Source organism: Rhinopithecus roxellana, chromosome 15 (genome assembly GCF_007565055.1).
Source record: "Rhinopithecus roxellana isolate Shanxi Qingling chromosome 15, ASM756505v1, whole genome shotgun sequence".
Lineage (NCBI taxonomy): Eukaryota > Metazoa > Chordata > Mammalia > Primates > Cercopithecidae > Rhinopithecus > Rhinopithecus roxellana.
In genome coordinates this window covers 79,014,309-79,029,851 of record NC_044563.1, presented here as the reverse complement: position 1 = coordinate 79,029,851, position 15,543 = coordinate 79,014,309, and the positions used below count along the sequence as shown (strand labels likewise).

The 15,543-nt window shown below is 42.1% G+C and overlaps 1 protein-coding gene across 4 annotated transcripts in view; it reads left to right on the top strand.

Annotated features, from left to right (window-relative positions):
- DDX6 (DEAD-box helicase 6) overlaps window positions 1–15,543 on the top strand; it is a 45,933-nt gene that overhangs the window by 14,558 nt on the left and 15,832 nt on the right. For all 4 annotated transcript variants that reach the window (XM_030917866.1, XM_030917864.1, XM_010367474.2 and 1 more), the window contains exons 5-7: window positions 8,733–8,862; window positions 12,163–12,309; window positions 14,178–14,272. In XM_030917866.1, coding sequence (XP_030773726.1) covers window positions 8,733–8,862; window positions 12,163–12,309; window positions 14,178–14,272 — 372 coding nt within the window. The remainder of the gene's footprint in view (window positions 1–8,732; window positions 8,863–12,162; window positions 12,310–14,177; window positions 14,273–15,543) is intronic.

Below are 15,543 nucleotides of genomic sequence, written 5' to 3'. Positions count from 1 at the left end.
GCTTCTATTTATATATATTTTTTGAGACGGAGTCTAGCTCTGTCACAGAGGCTAGAGTGCAGTGGCATGATCTTGGCTCACTACAGCCTCCCCGTCCTGGGTTGAAGCAGTTGTGTCTCAGCTTCCCCAGTAGCTGAAATTACAGATGTGTGCTACCACACCTAGCTAATTTTTGTATTTTTAGTAGAGACAGGGTTTCACCATGTAGGCCAGGCTGGTCTCGAACTCCTGATCTCAAGTGATCGCCAACCTTGGCTTCACAAAGTGCTGGGATTATAGATGTGAGCCACTGCACCCAGCCCCTTTCTTGCTTTTTGACATAACATGATGGCAGGCTTATCTTATTCCTACCGTGGCCCAGCATTGGCATCCAAGGATCCTTGATTCTTCTTTTTTTTTTTGAGACGGAGTCTCGCTCTGTCGCCCAGGCTGGAGTGCCGTGGTGTGGTCTCGGCTCACTGCAAGCTCCGCCCCCCAGGTTCACGCCATTAGCGTCCCGTGTAGCTGGGACTACAGGCGCCTGCCTCCACGCCTAGCTAATTTTTTTTTTTTTTTTTTTTGATAGTTTTAGTAGAGACGGGGTTTCACCGTGTTAGCCAGGATGGTCTCAATCTCCTGACCCCGTGATCCGCCCGTCTCAGCCTCCTAAAGTGCTAGGATTACAGGCGTGAGCCACAGCGCCCGGCCTCCTTGATTCTTTTTAGTGTGGAGTAGTATTAGGGACCAAAACCCAGGCATTAGGTACCCTGTTTGCTACTTGGTCCTTTCAGTGGAAAGAGCAGGGAAATAAATGCATGTATATACACATACCCACACACGCATACACATAAATATACGTGTACATATAAACATGCATTATACATAGGCCAGTTTGATAAATGATGACAACAGACATACTTAAATTGATGAAATGATTGAATTCAGGCTGTGCTAAGGACAAAGCTTGTGACATCACTGAGTATTTTTTCATTGAGCCAACATGTATTGGCTCAAAAAATGTGTTGAGTGACCTATAAAGTGACCTTGGGAATTCTGTGATGAATAAAACAGATATATGGTTCCTGTCTTACAGTTTGGAACGGACAGCTAATTGTACAAGTAATTCACTGTAATATGATAGGTACCTTTCTGAATTGACATATGTATGTAGTCATTAGAGGAAGATGGGACAACCTGGAAGAATTGAGCCATGTATGAAGCAGAGAATGCTGGGTAGCGATTACCCAGAGTGAGTGTGCTATTGGCTGGATAAAGTATTAAGACAAGGATATGCATCATCACAGCGGTAGTTTGGGTTTAGATATTAGAAATATCTAGGAATCTACTATGATGTAGTTCATGTTAATCCATTTTATCTACACTGAAGTCTTTTTTTTTTTTTTTTGAAACAGAGTCTTACTCTGTTGCCAGGCTGGAGTGCAGTGGCACGATGTCGGCTCACTGTAACCTCCACCTCCCGGGTTCAAGCGATTCCCCTGCCTCAGCCTCCCGAGTAGCTGGGACTACAGACGTGTGCCACTGCACTCGGCTAATTGTTTGTGTTTTAGTAGAGACGGGGTTTCACCATGTTAGCCAGGATGGTCTCCATCTCCTGACGTTGTGATCTGCCTGCCTCAGCCTCCCAAAGTGTTGGGATTACAGGTGTGAGCCACCGTGCCTGGCCCACTGAAGTCTTATGAGAGTTCTTTTACAGTAGGAACTGCATCATTCAGCTTTTATTTCTAGTACTTAGCATAGTGCCTGTGCTTATTTAGCATGCTTTGATGAAACTTAGGTAACTCATGTCTGCAGGTGAACATGGTGTAGGGAACTGCCCAGGTTGAATCCCAGCTCTGCTCCTTCATAAATTGGTTATTTGGGAGCTGTAAGGCTTGGACTCCTGACCTATGTAATTGAGGTAATAGTGTAATACCATAGGGTTGTTGTAAAGATTAAATGAGATAGTTCATGTGCTTAGTACAATGCCTAGTACATGATAAATGCTCAAAAAATGTTATGGGTTATTTTATATAATAGTTTCAAAAAAGGAAATTAGTTAATTTAGGAGACGTAATTGTTTTAAATTTGTTTTAAAGAGACCGAGTCTTACTGAGTTGCCTGGGCTGGAGTGCAATGTCACGATCCTAGCTCACTGCAGCCTCAAACTCCTGGGCTCGCATGATACTCCTGCTCCAGCCTCCTGAGTAAGGATGATAGTGGAGTACCACCACACCTGACTTCTTTCCTTTTCTTCTTCTTTTTCTTTTTTTTTTTTTTTTTTTTTTTTGGTAGAGTCAAGGTTTTGCCATGTTGACCAGGCTGGTCTTGACCTCTTGGGCTCAAGCAGTCCTGCCTTGGCTTCCCAACATGCTAGAATTATAGGTGTGAGCCACTGCACTTAGCCCAGTCCTCATTCTTCATGGGTATTTGTTAACTCCTATTTCTTACCTTGTATTAAAATTTAAAAGTAACTTTGTTACTTGTACTCTCAGTGTTGGTATCGCATATAGGCAATTAACTCTTCAGCCACTTAACCAGTCTGACATCTAGCTTTTTCTGTAAAGTAGAAATAAGTACTCTCTCATGGGATTTTTATTGTGAAGATCAAATGTAGTGTATAACCAAAGTATTTGGAAATAGCAAGGTATCGTATGAGTATATTTTAGATACTCAAGGCCACCAATTGTATTGCCTTTTTCTTTCCTATTGTTTTGTCCTGGGGATCCATGGATAGCACAAGATTAAGTGTTTCTTAGAGTCATTCAGAGTAACAAGTCACAAATATTAGGATTTTAGAACTGAAACAAAATCTACAGATCCCCTTGTAAAAAAAATTTTTTTTATTTTTATTTTCGTAGGTTTTTGGGGAACAGGTGGTGTTTGGTTACATGAGTAAATTCTTCTTTTTTTTTTTTTTTTTGTTTTTGAGATAGAGTTTCACTCTGTCGCCCAGGCTGGAGTGCAGTGGTGTGCTCTTGGCTCACTGCAACCTCTGCCTCCCGAGTTCAAGCGATTCTCATGCCTCAGCCTCCCAAGTTAGTGGGATTACAGGTGCGCGCCAGCATACCAGGCTAATTTTTGTATTTCTAGTGGAGACGGGGTTTCACCATGTTGTCCAGGTTGGTCTTGAACTCTTGACCTCAGGTGATCCACTCTCCTCGGCCTCCCAAAGTACTGGAATTACAGGCATGAGCCACCACGCCTGGCCAAGTACATTCTTTAGTTGCGATTTCTGAGATTTGGGTGCACCCATCTCCCCCCTGGTAAAATATAACCTCATGGCAGGCTGTCTTCTAGTATTCTTTCCATTATCTACCTTCTCTCTCTTTTTTTTTTTTTTTTGTCATCCCTCCCCCTTGCCTAAAAGTGTGTCTTCTATCATGCTTGGTTTTACAGTTTCATCCAGGCATTTTTTCCCTGTAAATATTAAAGCTGCCTTGATTAGTTGGATGAGTCTTCTGCATTTGAATATTTGTTTGAGATGGAATTCAGTTGCAGTTTGGCTGTGAGATTATTGGAGAATTGACTGGGTGCAGTGGCTCACACCTGTAATCCCAGCACTTTGGGAGCCCAGGGGTTCAAAACCAGCCTGAGTAACATGGCAAAACCCTGACTGTACAAAAATTAGCTGGGCATGGTGGACATGTAGTCTTAGCTGTTCAGGAGGTTGAGGCTGCAAGTGAGCCAGGATTGTGCCACTGCACTCCATCCTGGGCAACAGAGCAAGACCTTGTCTCACCAAAAAAAAAAAAAAAGTTGGAGAATTAGGCACTTGAAATTATATGCTCTCAAAAGAGCTTTTACATTGATAGCCTGGAACCAGATATACTACAGATTGCTCCCACACATATTTCTTTGATAGAGCCATCTGTGACCAGTTCTGGGTATGGATGCTGTGGCCAGTAGAATAACTGTCATTCTGAAGGTGTAGCTTTATAGGAACATAGACTTCTTTGGAAGGCCTAATAAGAATATACTGTATTTGTCTGCTTAGCATTATTTGAAAGTTTATATTAACTTTGAGATTATGATTGAGAAAGATGGCCTCTCTTGTTGCTTCCAAATCCTGGGCACACCTCTTGAACACTTTTTCGAAAATCTAAGAAGGTGAAGAAACGAGTAGTTCATTATTGAAGGAAACATGGAAGCTCCTTACTGTTGGCAACAAAATTTTGTGCCAGGTCAACTAAGGTCTAATAAGGATTAATAGTTTACTATTTATAGTTAGGAATTACAGCATTCTGAATCCTGTAATAAGTCATTCCTCCTGCTCCCAATGTGTTTATTGTGATTAAAAAATTATTTCCTAAAAACTCAGTTTTTTTGGTTTGTTTTTTGTGGTGTTTTTTGTGTGTGCGTTCTGTTTTGTTGTTTTTGGGTGGGGTCGGGGAGACAGTCTCTCTTTGTCACACTGACTGGTCTTGAACTCCTGGCCTCAAGCAGTTCTGCCTCAGCCTTCCAGAGTGTTGAGATTACAGGCGTGAGCCACCATCTGCAGCGTAAATTAGAGAGATTATTAGAAATTAGTATCTCCCCCTTTTTTTCCTGGTAAGCAGCGAACATCTGTAACAATCACTACCTCCTCTGCAGTACCCATAGGGTTTTTTTTCCTCTTGGAAATTAAGGTTTGGAAAATTAGAGGAAGCAGTCAGTGTAAATGCAGCTAGTTGGGCAATGTTGAGCTTTTGTTGGTACCACACTTTTGTAAAATGCCTCTCAATACTGGGAAATTGGAAAGTATACCGTTAATTATAGGCATCAGAAACCAACTTGATCTAACTTAAGCAAAAGGAAATTTATTGGAAAAATAACAAGAATTCACAAGATTGAGAAGGCTAGAGAAACATACTTGGAAATGACTGAGAACTGAGATAGCTCTGAAGGACTTAGGAAGCTGTAATGGATGCACTGTAACAATTTAGATTCTTAGGAGGCAACATTCCGCTGGCCTAGTGTGCGCTATGTGTCTACCACTTGGCTTAGAAAATCGGTGAGGCTTGGTCTGTTGGGACAGGAGAGAGCAGGGCGTATGTAATTCCTTAGAAGGAAATTGGAGTATTACTTAGCAAAGGGATACTAGAGAACCCATACACAACAAATACTCTTCAGTCAGTATGTAAATGGTACAGTGAATGTGAACTTGGAGACCTAAGGTGGCAGATGTCAGCCCTAAGCTTGTGGAGTTGGTTTTTTTGGGGTAATAGCTCTATTGAGATATAAACAACAAATCACACATCAAAAGTATAAAATTTAATGTTTTTTAGTGCATTTAGAGTTGTGCAACCATTACCACAATAAATTTTAGAACATTTTGATCAGTCCCACAAAAGAAACCCTTTTAGCAGTCACACCTTATTTTCTCCCACCCCTAGTATACTTTCTGTCATTCTAGCTTTGCCTAGTCTGGACATGTGATATAAATGGAATCCTATAGTATGATTTTTTTGTGACTGGCTTCTTTGACTTAGCATTGTGTTTTCGGAGTTCATCTGTGTTGTAGCATGTATCAATACTCCATTCCTTTTTGCTGAATAATATTTTATTGTATGGCTTGACTACTTCTGATTTATCCACTCATCAGTTGGTAGATATTTGGGGTGGTTTTCCAAGGATTCAGGAGTTAATGTGCTATTTTGTGAAAATCTGAGAAGTAGGAAGGGGATTTAATGATCTCAACTGCTATCCGTTTGAAAAACCTAACTTGTGATTTTTAAATAAAATAGCAGGCTGCCTTCCCCGTTCCCTTTTTAAAATAGAAACTGCCCCTGCTTTTAACCTTATGAAATTTTATTTATGAATAAAGTTTGTACTGTTATTAAAAAAAATACATAGAAGGAACTGACTATTAAGGATAATGCTGCTGTGAAAATTCAGGTGCAGGTTTTTGTGTGGAGATATTTTTATTTCTCTTCACTGTATACCTAGAATTGCTAGTTCATATGGTAACTCTGTTTAACCTTTTGAGGAACTGCAAGACTGGTTTCCAGCATGACTTATACGTTCCCACTAGCAGTGTATGAGAGTTCCATTTTCTCCACCTTCTTGCCTCTACATGTTATGTGCAGATCTACGTTCGAGTACTGGCTAAAGCATTTCTTGCTTTGTGACCTTGGGTAAACTAATCCTGTCAAGACAACAATATTTTATTCTCTTTTCTCTCTTTCTCTCTCTCTCTTTGTGTGTGTGTGTGTGTGTGTGTGTGTGTGTGTGTGTGTGTGTGTGTGTGTGAAAGACGGAGTCTTGCTCCATTGCCCAGGCTGGAGTGCAGTGGCACGATCTTGGCTCACTGCAACCTCCTCTTCCCGGGCTCAAGCGATTCTCCTGCCTCAGGCTCCCAAGTAGCTGGGACTCCAGGTGCGCACCATGACAATTTTTGTATTTTTAGCAGAAACGAGGTTTCACCATGTTGACCAGGCTGGTCTCGAACTCCTCAGGTGATCCACCTACCTCAGCCTCCCAAAGTGCTGGGATTACAGGTGTGAGCCATCTCGCCCGGCCAACAACATTTTCACAGTTGTTCTGGCAGCTGTGTTGTTCTGACCATATGGAACCCATTTATATCCTGTGATTGGAGCTCTAGGTAGAAAGAGTGTTGTGGGAGATGGAAGTCGTCCTGCTTATTATTTAGTCCTTTCTACCAATAGCGGCTTTAAAGGGCTAAAGCTGTTTTTTGTTTTTTTTTGTTTTTTGGGGGTTTTTTTGGTCATTAGCCCAGGCATAGAAGGGAGAAATGTCAGTGACTGTGAATTTGATACCTAGTGTCTTAGTTTTAGAAATTAAAAATTCAGGCCAGACGCGGTGGCTCATGTGTGTAATCCCAACACTTTGGGAGGCCAAGGTCGGTGGATCATCTGAGGTCAGGAGTTCAAGACCAGTCTGACCAACATGGTGAAATACCCTGTCTATACTAAAAATACAAGAATTAGCTGGGCGTGGTGGTGCACGTTTTTAGTCTAAGCTGCTCGGGAGGCTGAGGCAGGAGAGTCGCTTGAACCTGGAGGCGAAGGTTACAGTGAGCCAAGATCGCGCCATTGTACTCCAGCCTGAGTGACAAGAATGAAACCCTGTCTCAAAAAAAAAAGAAAAAGAAAAACATTTAAAATTCCACATCATGGCCAGGCGCGGTGGCTCACACCTGTAATCTCAGCACTTTGGAAGGGCGACGTGGGTGGATCACGAGGTCAGGAGAAGACCATCCTGGCTAACATGGTGAAACCCCATCTCTACTAAAAATACAAAAAAAATTAGCCGGGTGTGGTAGCGGGCACCTGTAGTCCCAGCTACTCAGGAGGCCGAGGCAGGAGAATGGTGTGTACCCAGGAGGCCAAGCTTGCAGTGAGCCAAGATCGCGCCACTGCACTCCAGCCTGGGCGACAGAGCGAGACTCCGTCTCAAAAAAAAAAAAAAAATTCACATCATTTCCTTTTAATAATTTTAACAACTAATTGAGCTTTTTCGTTGTTGTTTGTTTTGTTTTTGTAGAGAGGGGGTTCTTGCCATGTTGCCCAGACTGTTCTTGAACTCTTAACCTCTCTTTGTATATGTCTGTCTATTTTTCAGTAACTTTTGGGAATCCTTTGCTGTTGTCTGGGAAATTTAAGTTAATATGAACTATTGTTATCGTTTGCAAAATATGTAACAAAGTAAGCCAAATATTAAAATGAGAGGTCACTTTTAGTGATGTGACCGTATTTGAGGTAACTGCAATAGAATTGAACCCTCAATAGAGAGCACATTTCAGAACAGAGAAGTAGGCTGTGAGACAGACATTGGAGATTTACTTGTTATATAAATAAATGACAAGTAGGACCTGAGATTAAGCTTTCCCAGGCCTATTCGTGTTTTGTTGCAGGGATGAGGTGTCCAAGCAACAATTTTTCACTGGTCAATTTGGTTTGCTAGTCTCAAAATACATATAGTCTTACCTTGGAATTGTTTTTGCTTTTTCCTTTTAAAATTTTTTGTAGAGATGGGGTCTCACCGTCCTACCTAGGCTGGTCTCAAACTCCTGGGCTCAAGTGATCATTTTGCTTTCGTCTCCCATAATGGTGGGATTACAGATGTGAGCCACTGTGTCTAGCCTTTTTTTTTTTTTTTTTTTTTTTGGGGGGGGGTGGGGAGACAAGGTCCCACTCTTTCATGCTGGAGTACAGTCGTGCAATCATGGCTCACTTCACCCTTGACCTCCTGGCTCAGCCTCTCAAGGGTTATAGACACCTACCACCACACCCAGCTAATTTCTGTAATTTTTGTAGAATTGGGGTTTTTCCATGTTGCGCAATTGCCCAGGCTGGTGTTGAACTCCTGGGCTCAAGCCATCGCCCACTTCTACCTCCCAGCGTGCTGGGATTACAGGCATGAGCTGCTGTGCCTGGCCACTTTTCCATTTTTTGTTTGAAGGAGGCCTTGCTTTTGTTTTGTCTGTATTTTCAAGTGCTATTTATGGGTCAGCCTGAGTTCCTCCACTTTCTTTGTTGTTTTCGTCAGACACACACATAACACAGTTTTTATGACATTGGGTTACAATTTAAAATTCTGTGAGCAGTTCTGGTAAATACTAGTTTATAATGATGTTGATGTTGACTGGTCCTGCTGATTTACTTGGATCTCTGCTATTCATATAGAATTCAAATGTAGGATACTTAGGATACTTAAAGCAATACCGAAAAGAGGTATCCTTCAGTGTATTTCAGAGAGAAATTTGCTTGTGTACTAAATTCACAAGTAATTTTGTATTGTCTTATCTCTTTTAGGAGGAGAGCATTCCCATTGCTTTATCTGGTAGGGATATCTTAGCTAGAGCAAAAAATGGAACAGGCAAGAGCGGTGCCTACCTCATTCCCTTACTTGAACGGCTAGACCTGAAGAAGGACAATATACAAGGTTAGTTGAACAAAAGTTTGTTTTTAAACTAAAAATGGGAGTTTCAGCCTTGGAACTATGTGTAGAAGATACGCATTTTTTTAGTCAGAATTTACATTATCTAAAATCTGTATTCTTTCTTTCAGGTTTTTTTTTTAGCCTGATGATGGTCTTTTAAAAATGATTCCCAACTTTTTAGAGATTTCTAGTTTTAAGAGTGTTTTTATATGATACACAGTTTTTACAGCATTCCAGTGAGACAGGAAAAATAAGTATTAGTGCCCTATAGGTAGGAAAGCTGAGGCTGGGCACGGTTCCTCACAGCCTGTAATCCCAGCACTTTGGGAGGTCAAAGTGGGTGCATCACCTGAGGCCAGATATTTAAGACCATTTTGGCCAACATTGCGAAACCCTGTCTCTACTGAAAATACCAAAATTAGCTGGATGTGGTGGCGCACACCTGTAATTCAGCTACTCAAAAGTGTGAGGCACGAGAGTCACTTGAACCCAGGAGGTGGAGGTTGCAGTGAGCCAAGATTGTGCCACTGTACTCCAGCCTGGGTGACAGAGTGAGACTCTTAACTCAAAAAAAAAAAAAAAAAGACAGCTGAGATCCTAAGAGGTTAAATTAGTTGACACTGCTACTTATAAACTATGGAACTATTTCTTGTGGCAGATGAATGTTAGCAGAATTCCTTGTGGAAACATAACTTCTGTTGAAAGTCTGTGGGTTCTGAGATTTTAAGAGCCTCGGCAGCGGGGAATAAACAATTATATTCAGTGTAAGTTAATGGAATTAAGATTTCACCTCTGAAACTTTACGTTTTTAGCCTTCTTAATCTGTAATTATCGTTTCTTCCCATATTTCGTATGATGTAAATAGAACCTAGATAGCAGGAGTTTCCTACTTAGGTATTTTACACTGGTGAATCTGACTCAAATGTAGTTGGGGCTCTTAGAAATATTAAGTTAATAAACTTTGAGCTAGTAGTTGCCAACTCAACATGCTAAAAGTTTGTAATTAAGAAAGGATATGGCTCAAGCCTGTAATCCCAGCACTTTGGGAGGCCGAGACGGGTGGATCATGAGGTCAGGAGATCGAGACCATCCTGGCTAATACGGTGAAACCCCTTCTCTACTAAAAAATACAAAAAACTAGCCGGGCGATGAGGCGGGCGCCTGTAGTCCCAGCTACTCGGGAGGCTGAGACAGGAGAATGGCGTGAACCCGGGAGGCGGAGCTTGCAGTGAGCTGAGATCCGGCCACTGCACTCCAGCCTGGGTGGCAGAGCAAGACTCCGTCTCAAAAAAAAAAAAAAAAAAAAAAAAAAAAAAAAAAAAAAAGAAAGAAAGGATATTGGCTGGGTGTGGTGCCTCGCCTGTAATCCCAGCACTTCTGGAGGCTGAGGTGGGCAGGTCACCTGAGGTCAGGAGTTCAAGACCACCCTGGCTAACATGGTGAAACCCTGTCTCTACTAAAAACACAAAAATTAGCTGGGTGTGGTGGCAAGTGCCTGTAGTCCCAGCTACTCAGGAGGCTGAGGCAGGAGAATTGCTTGAACCTGGGAGATGGAGGTTGCAGTGAACCAAGATCACACCACTGCATTCCAGCCTGGGCAACAGAGCGAGACTCTGTCTCAAAACAAAAAAAGAAGCAGCAGCAGAAGGCCGGGTGCAGTGACTCACACCTGTAATCCCAGCACTTTGGGAGGCCAAGGCAGGAGAACCGCTTGAGGTCAGGAGTTTGAGACCAGCCGGGCCAACATGGTGAAACCCCATCTCCACTAAAAATACAAAACATCAGCTGGGTGTGGTGGCGGACGCCTGTAATCAATCCCAGTTACTCAGGAGGCTTAGGCAGGAGAATCGCTTGAACCTGGGAGGCGGAGGTTGCAGTAAGCTGAGATGGCGCCACTGCACTCCAGCCTGGACAATAGAGCAAGACTCCATCTCAAAAAAAAAAAGAAGAGTGTAATATTTATATGATAGTATTGCTGAGGGAAAGTCTAAATCTGGGACACTATAATAAGTTCTCTTTTTGTAAAGAGATTTGTCCATTTGAGTTTTCATAATGTCCTGTGAGTCCTGTGATGATTCAACTTTTAGTTTTTTTGATTTTTTTTTTTTTTTTTTTTTCTTTTTTGAGACGGAGTCTGCCTCTGTCGCCCAGGCTGGAGTGCAGTGGCTGGATCTCAGCTCGCTGCAAGCTCCGCCTCCCAGGTTCACGCCATTCTCCTGCCTCAGCCTCCCAAGTAGCTGGGACTACAGGTGCCTGCCACCACCCCCGGCTAATTTTTTGTATTTTTAGTAGAGACGGGGTTTCACCGTGTTGGCCAGGATGGTCTCAATCTCCTGACCTCGTGATCCGCCCGTCTCGGCCTCCCAAAGTGCTGGGATTACAGGCTTGAGCCACCGCGCCCGGCCGGCCCTGATTTTTTTAGTAGAGATGGGGTCTTGTTATGTTGCCCAGGCTGGTCTCAAACTCCTGAGCTCAAATGATCCTCCCGTCTCAGCCTCCAAAAGTGCTGGGATTCCAGATATGAGTTACTCACTGTGCTACCCAGCCCAATTTTTTAATACATCTCGGTATCTAGATTATAAGGTATCCTTTTCTTTTCTTTCCTTTTTTTTTTTTTTTTTTTTGAGACGGAGTTTTGCTCTTGTTGCCCAGACTGGAGTGCAATGGCGCGATCTCGGCTCACCGTGATCTCGACTCACCGCAACCTCTGCCTCCTGGGTTCACGATTCTCCTGCCTCAGCCTCCCTAGTAGCTGGGATTACAGGCATGTGCCATCATGCCCAGCTGATTTTGTAGTTTTAGTGGAGATAGGATCAGGCTGGTCTCAAACTCCAGACCTCAGGTGATCCACCCACCTTGGCCTCCCAAAGTGCTGGGATTATAGGTGTGAGCCACCACGCTTGGCCCCCCCTTTTTTTTTTGAAACTGAGTCTCATTCTGTCACCCAGGCTGGAGTGCAGTGGCGTGATCTTCGCTCACTGCAACCTCCGCCTCCCAGGTTCAAGTGATTCTCCTGCTTCAGCCTCCCGAGTAGGTGGGATTACAGGTGCGTGCCACCAAGCCTGGATAAGTTTTGTATTTTTAGTAGAGATGGGGTTTCACCATGTTGGTCAAGCTGCTCTCAAACTTCTGACCTCGTGATCTGTCCACCCTGGCCGCCCAGAGTGCTGGGATTACAGGCTTGAGCCACTGCATCATAAGGGGCAGTATTTCTGTAGCTTTTTAAATTTTGTAAATATAATGTATAGCATGTTCTCCCACCTCACCCCATATTTTCTCATATGTTCCTTGATGTTGTTTCAGCAATGGTGATTGTTCCCACTAGAGAACTTGCTCTACAGGTCAGTCAAATTTGCATCCAGGTCAGCAAACACATGGGAGGGGCCAAAGTGATGGCAACCACAGGAGGAACCAATTTACGAGATGACATAATGAGGCTTGATGATACAGGTAAGAAATGATTACTAAAAGGTAGTGTACCTCTCTGTAATTTTAGTCTCAAGTATTTCAATAAATTATTAAAAATTGTTTTTAAGAATTAAGGAACAGAAATCCTGCAGTAAAAAAAAGGGAATGACCATTGCATTCAAGAGAAAAAAACAAATTCACCGTAATTGAAAACAATATTTGACTTTATTAGTAATTCTAAAACAGCAAGTTTATAGTAATTTTACCTGTTTAATTGGTAAAGCTAAAAGTAGTAGTAGACGATAATGTAAGTTTGTGGAGAAATAGGCTATGTTGTAAACATGGGGGTGTCAACTTATATTTCTATCATGAGCAATTTGGCAGTCTTATTTTAAAATTATAAATTATATTTTTAAGAATCTTTCCTGAAGAAAAAAGTTGGGTAAATACAGGGCTGTATGTACAAAGTTGTTTACTATGGGATGGTTTGTCGTGCCGAAAAATTGGACCAACTTAGAAGGAGATTGGCTAAATAAATACATTAAAGTATAGTCTGAATAGTATTCTACATAGTCATTAAAGAGTGAAGTTGATCTGTATTCATTTTCATGAAGATTTTCATGATATATTGCTGAGTGGAAAAAGGTAACAAAACAGCAAGAATGAGATCACTCATAAAATTATATCTAAAATTTTAGTTAGAATACTATATGTAATTATGTGATATATTCTTTGTATTGCATAGGTTTTTAAAAAATTGTTAACCTTGTTTGATCCTTTTAACAATACTTGGTTCACTGTTCAGATTAGAGGCATTGCTTTTATGTCAGAAGTCTGGTGTGCCTTCTGTTATTAATTGGGAATTACCCTAAAACAAGAAACTATGCCTCCTTTTGGAAGCAGGTGATTTGGGAAGCTGTACCCCACCCAGTGTAGAGGTGAAAAGTATTTTTTAAGCATCCTGCGGTGAAATGGAAGTCTATCCTAAAACACATCTTTGGACCTTTTTGTGTTATTCCCACCTCTATAACACAATGTGTTTCTTTTCTTTCTTTCTTTCTTTTTTTTTTTTTTTTTTTTTGAGACGGAGTCTTGCTCTGTCGCCCAGGCTGGAGGGCAGTGGCCGGATCTCAGCTCACTGCAAGCTCCGCCTCCCGGGTTCACGCCATTCTCCTGCCTCAGCCTCCCGAGTAGCTGGGACTACAGGCGCCTGCCACCTCGCCCGGCTAGTTTTTTGTATTTTTTAGTAGAGATGGGGTTTCACCGTGTTAGCCAGGATGGTCTTGATCTCCTGACCTTGTGATCCGCCCGTCTCGGCCTCCCAAAGTGCTGGGATTACAGGCTTGAGCCACTGCGCCCGGCTCTTTTTTTTTTTTAATTTGAGGCACAGTCTTACTGTGTTGCCCAGGCTGGAGTGCAGTGGCGTGGTCTTGGCTCACTGCAGCCTCTGCCTCCTGGGTTCAAGCGATTCTCCTGCCTTAGCCTCCCAAGTAGCTGGGATTACAGGCTCCCACCACCACAGCCAGCTAATTTTTGTATTTTTAGTAGAGACAGGGTTTCACCATGTTGGCCAGGCTGGTCTCGAACTCCTGACCTCATGTGATCCACCCACCTGGGCCTCCCAAAGTGCTGGAATTACATGGATGAGCCACTGTGCCCGGCCTAGTGTTTCTGATAAAAGATAGTCATGTGCTGCATAACAGTGTTTTGGTCAGTGACGGACCGCATGTATGTCGGTGTTCCCATAAGGTTATAATGGAGCTATACAATGGAGTAGGCTGTACCATCACATAGCAATGCATTTCAGAATTATCATTAAGCAGCTCAGGACTGTAATATGATAAACGTTTACAGTATCCTTTTTGCCCAAATTAAAATTAATGAGAATATGTTTTCTAAATCTTGCATAGTGCACGTGGTGATTGCTACCCCTGGGAGAATCCTGGATCTTATTAAGAAAGGAGTAGCAAAGGTTGATCATGTCCAGATGATAGTGTTGGATGAGGTAATATCTCTTCATTTGGCGTTATACTATTCTGTACTTTTCTGTGCTTTGCTTATAACTGCCAGTGAATGAAGCAAAAGCTGCTTATGTTTATGATCTAATAAACACATAAGCAATCAAATTAATTTGCTTATAAAATGTGTTTTACCCATTAGAGGGAGTAGATTATAGGCATTCATTGGAATTCTCCTTTTTGTCTTTTTCTTAGAGATAGCAGAGATTAGGTTTTATTTTAATTTTTTAGAAGAGGAGTGAATAACCTCAAAGCCAAATTTATTCTACATCTCTTTCTACTTGGCGATTAATTTTTAAAAGCATATAATATATATTGTCTCATTTTGTGCATACTATTTTGTACTGTTTGGTTATTAATCTCTGTTAGACGTATTATCTCACCATGTTATAAATGCCTTTTAAAAACTTATTAAATCTGTAGTCCTGGCATCTAGCCATGTTTTGTACATATACAGATGGTCCCTGACTTAAACGATGGTTCACTACGGTTTTTCAGTGGAAGTGATAAGCTTTCATTAGAAACCGTACTTTGAATTTTTAAGATTAATATTTTTCCTGGTTAGTAATATGCGATATGATATTCCCACGATGCTGGGCATCAGCAGCAAACTGCAGCTCCCAGTCAGCCACATGATCATTGAGGGCAGACAGCCGATACTGTACAGTATACGGTGTTGTCAAGTGATTTTGCCCAACTATAAGCTAAGTGGAGCATGTTTCAAGGAGGCTAGGCTAAGCGATGATGTTCAGTAGGTTTGGGTAATATTTTCAACTTAGGATGAATTTATCAGAACATAATCCCATTGTAAGTCAAGGAGGATCTGTAGTGTATCAGTGTTAATGTTTTGACATGAGGTTATTTTCACATTTGGTTTGTGTTTTATTATTATTACTATTTTTTTGAGACAGACTCACTCTGTCACCCAGACTGGAGTGCAGTGGCGTGATCTCGGCTCACTACAACCTCTGCCTCCCGGCTTCAAGTGATCCTCATGCCTCAACCTCCTGAGTAGCTGAGATTACAGATGTGTACTACCCACGCTTGGCTAATTTTTGTATTTTTAGTAGAGGTGGGTTTTCGCCATGTTGGCCAGGCTGGTCTTGAACTCCTAGCCTCAGGTGGTCCTCCTGCCTTGGCCTCCCAAAGTGCTGGGATTGCAGGCGTGAGCCACCACACCCGGCCTGGTTTGTGTTTTAGGTAACATTTAATTCAAATCAGGCTTTTATCTTTAAGTAATGAGAGATAACATTTATTA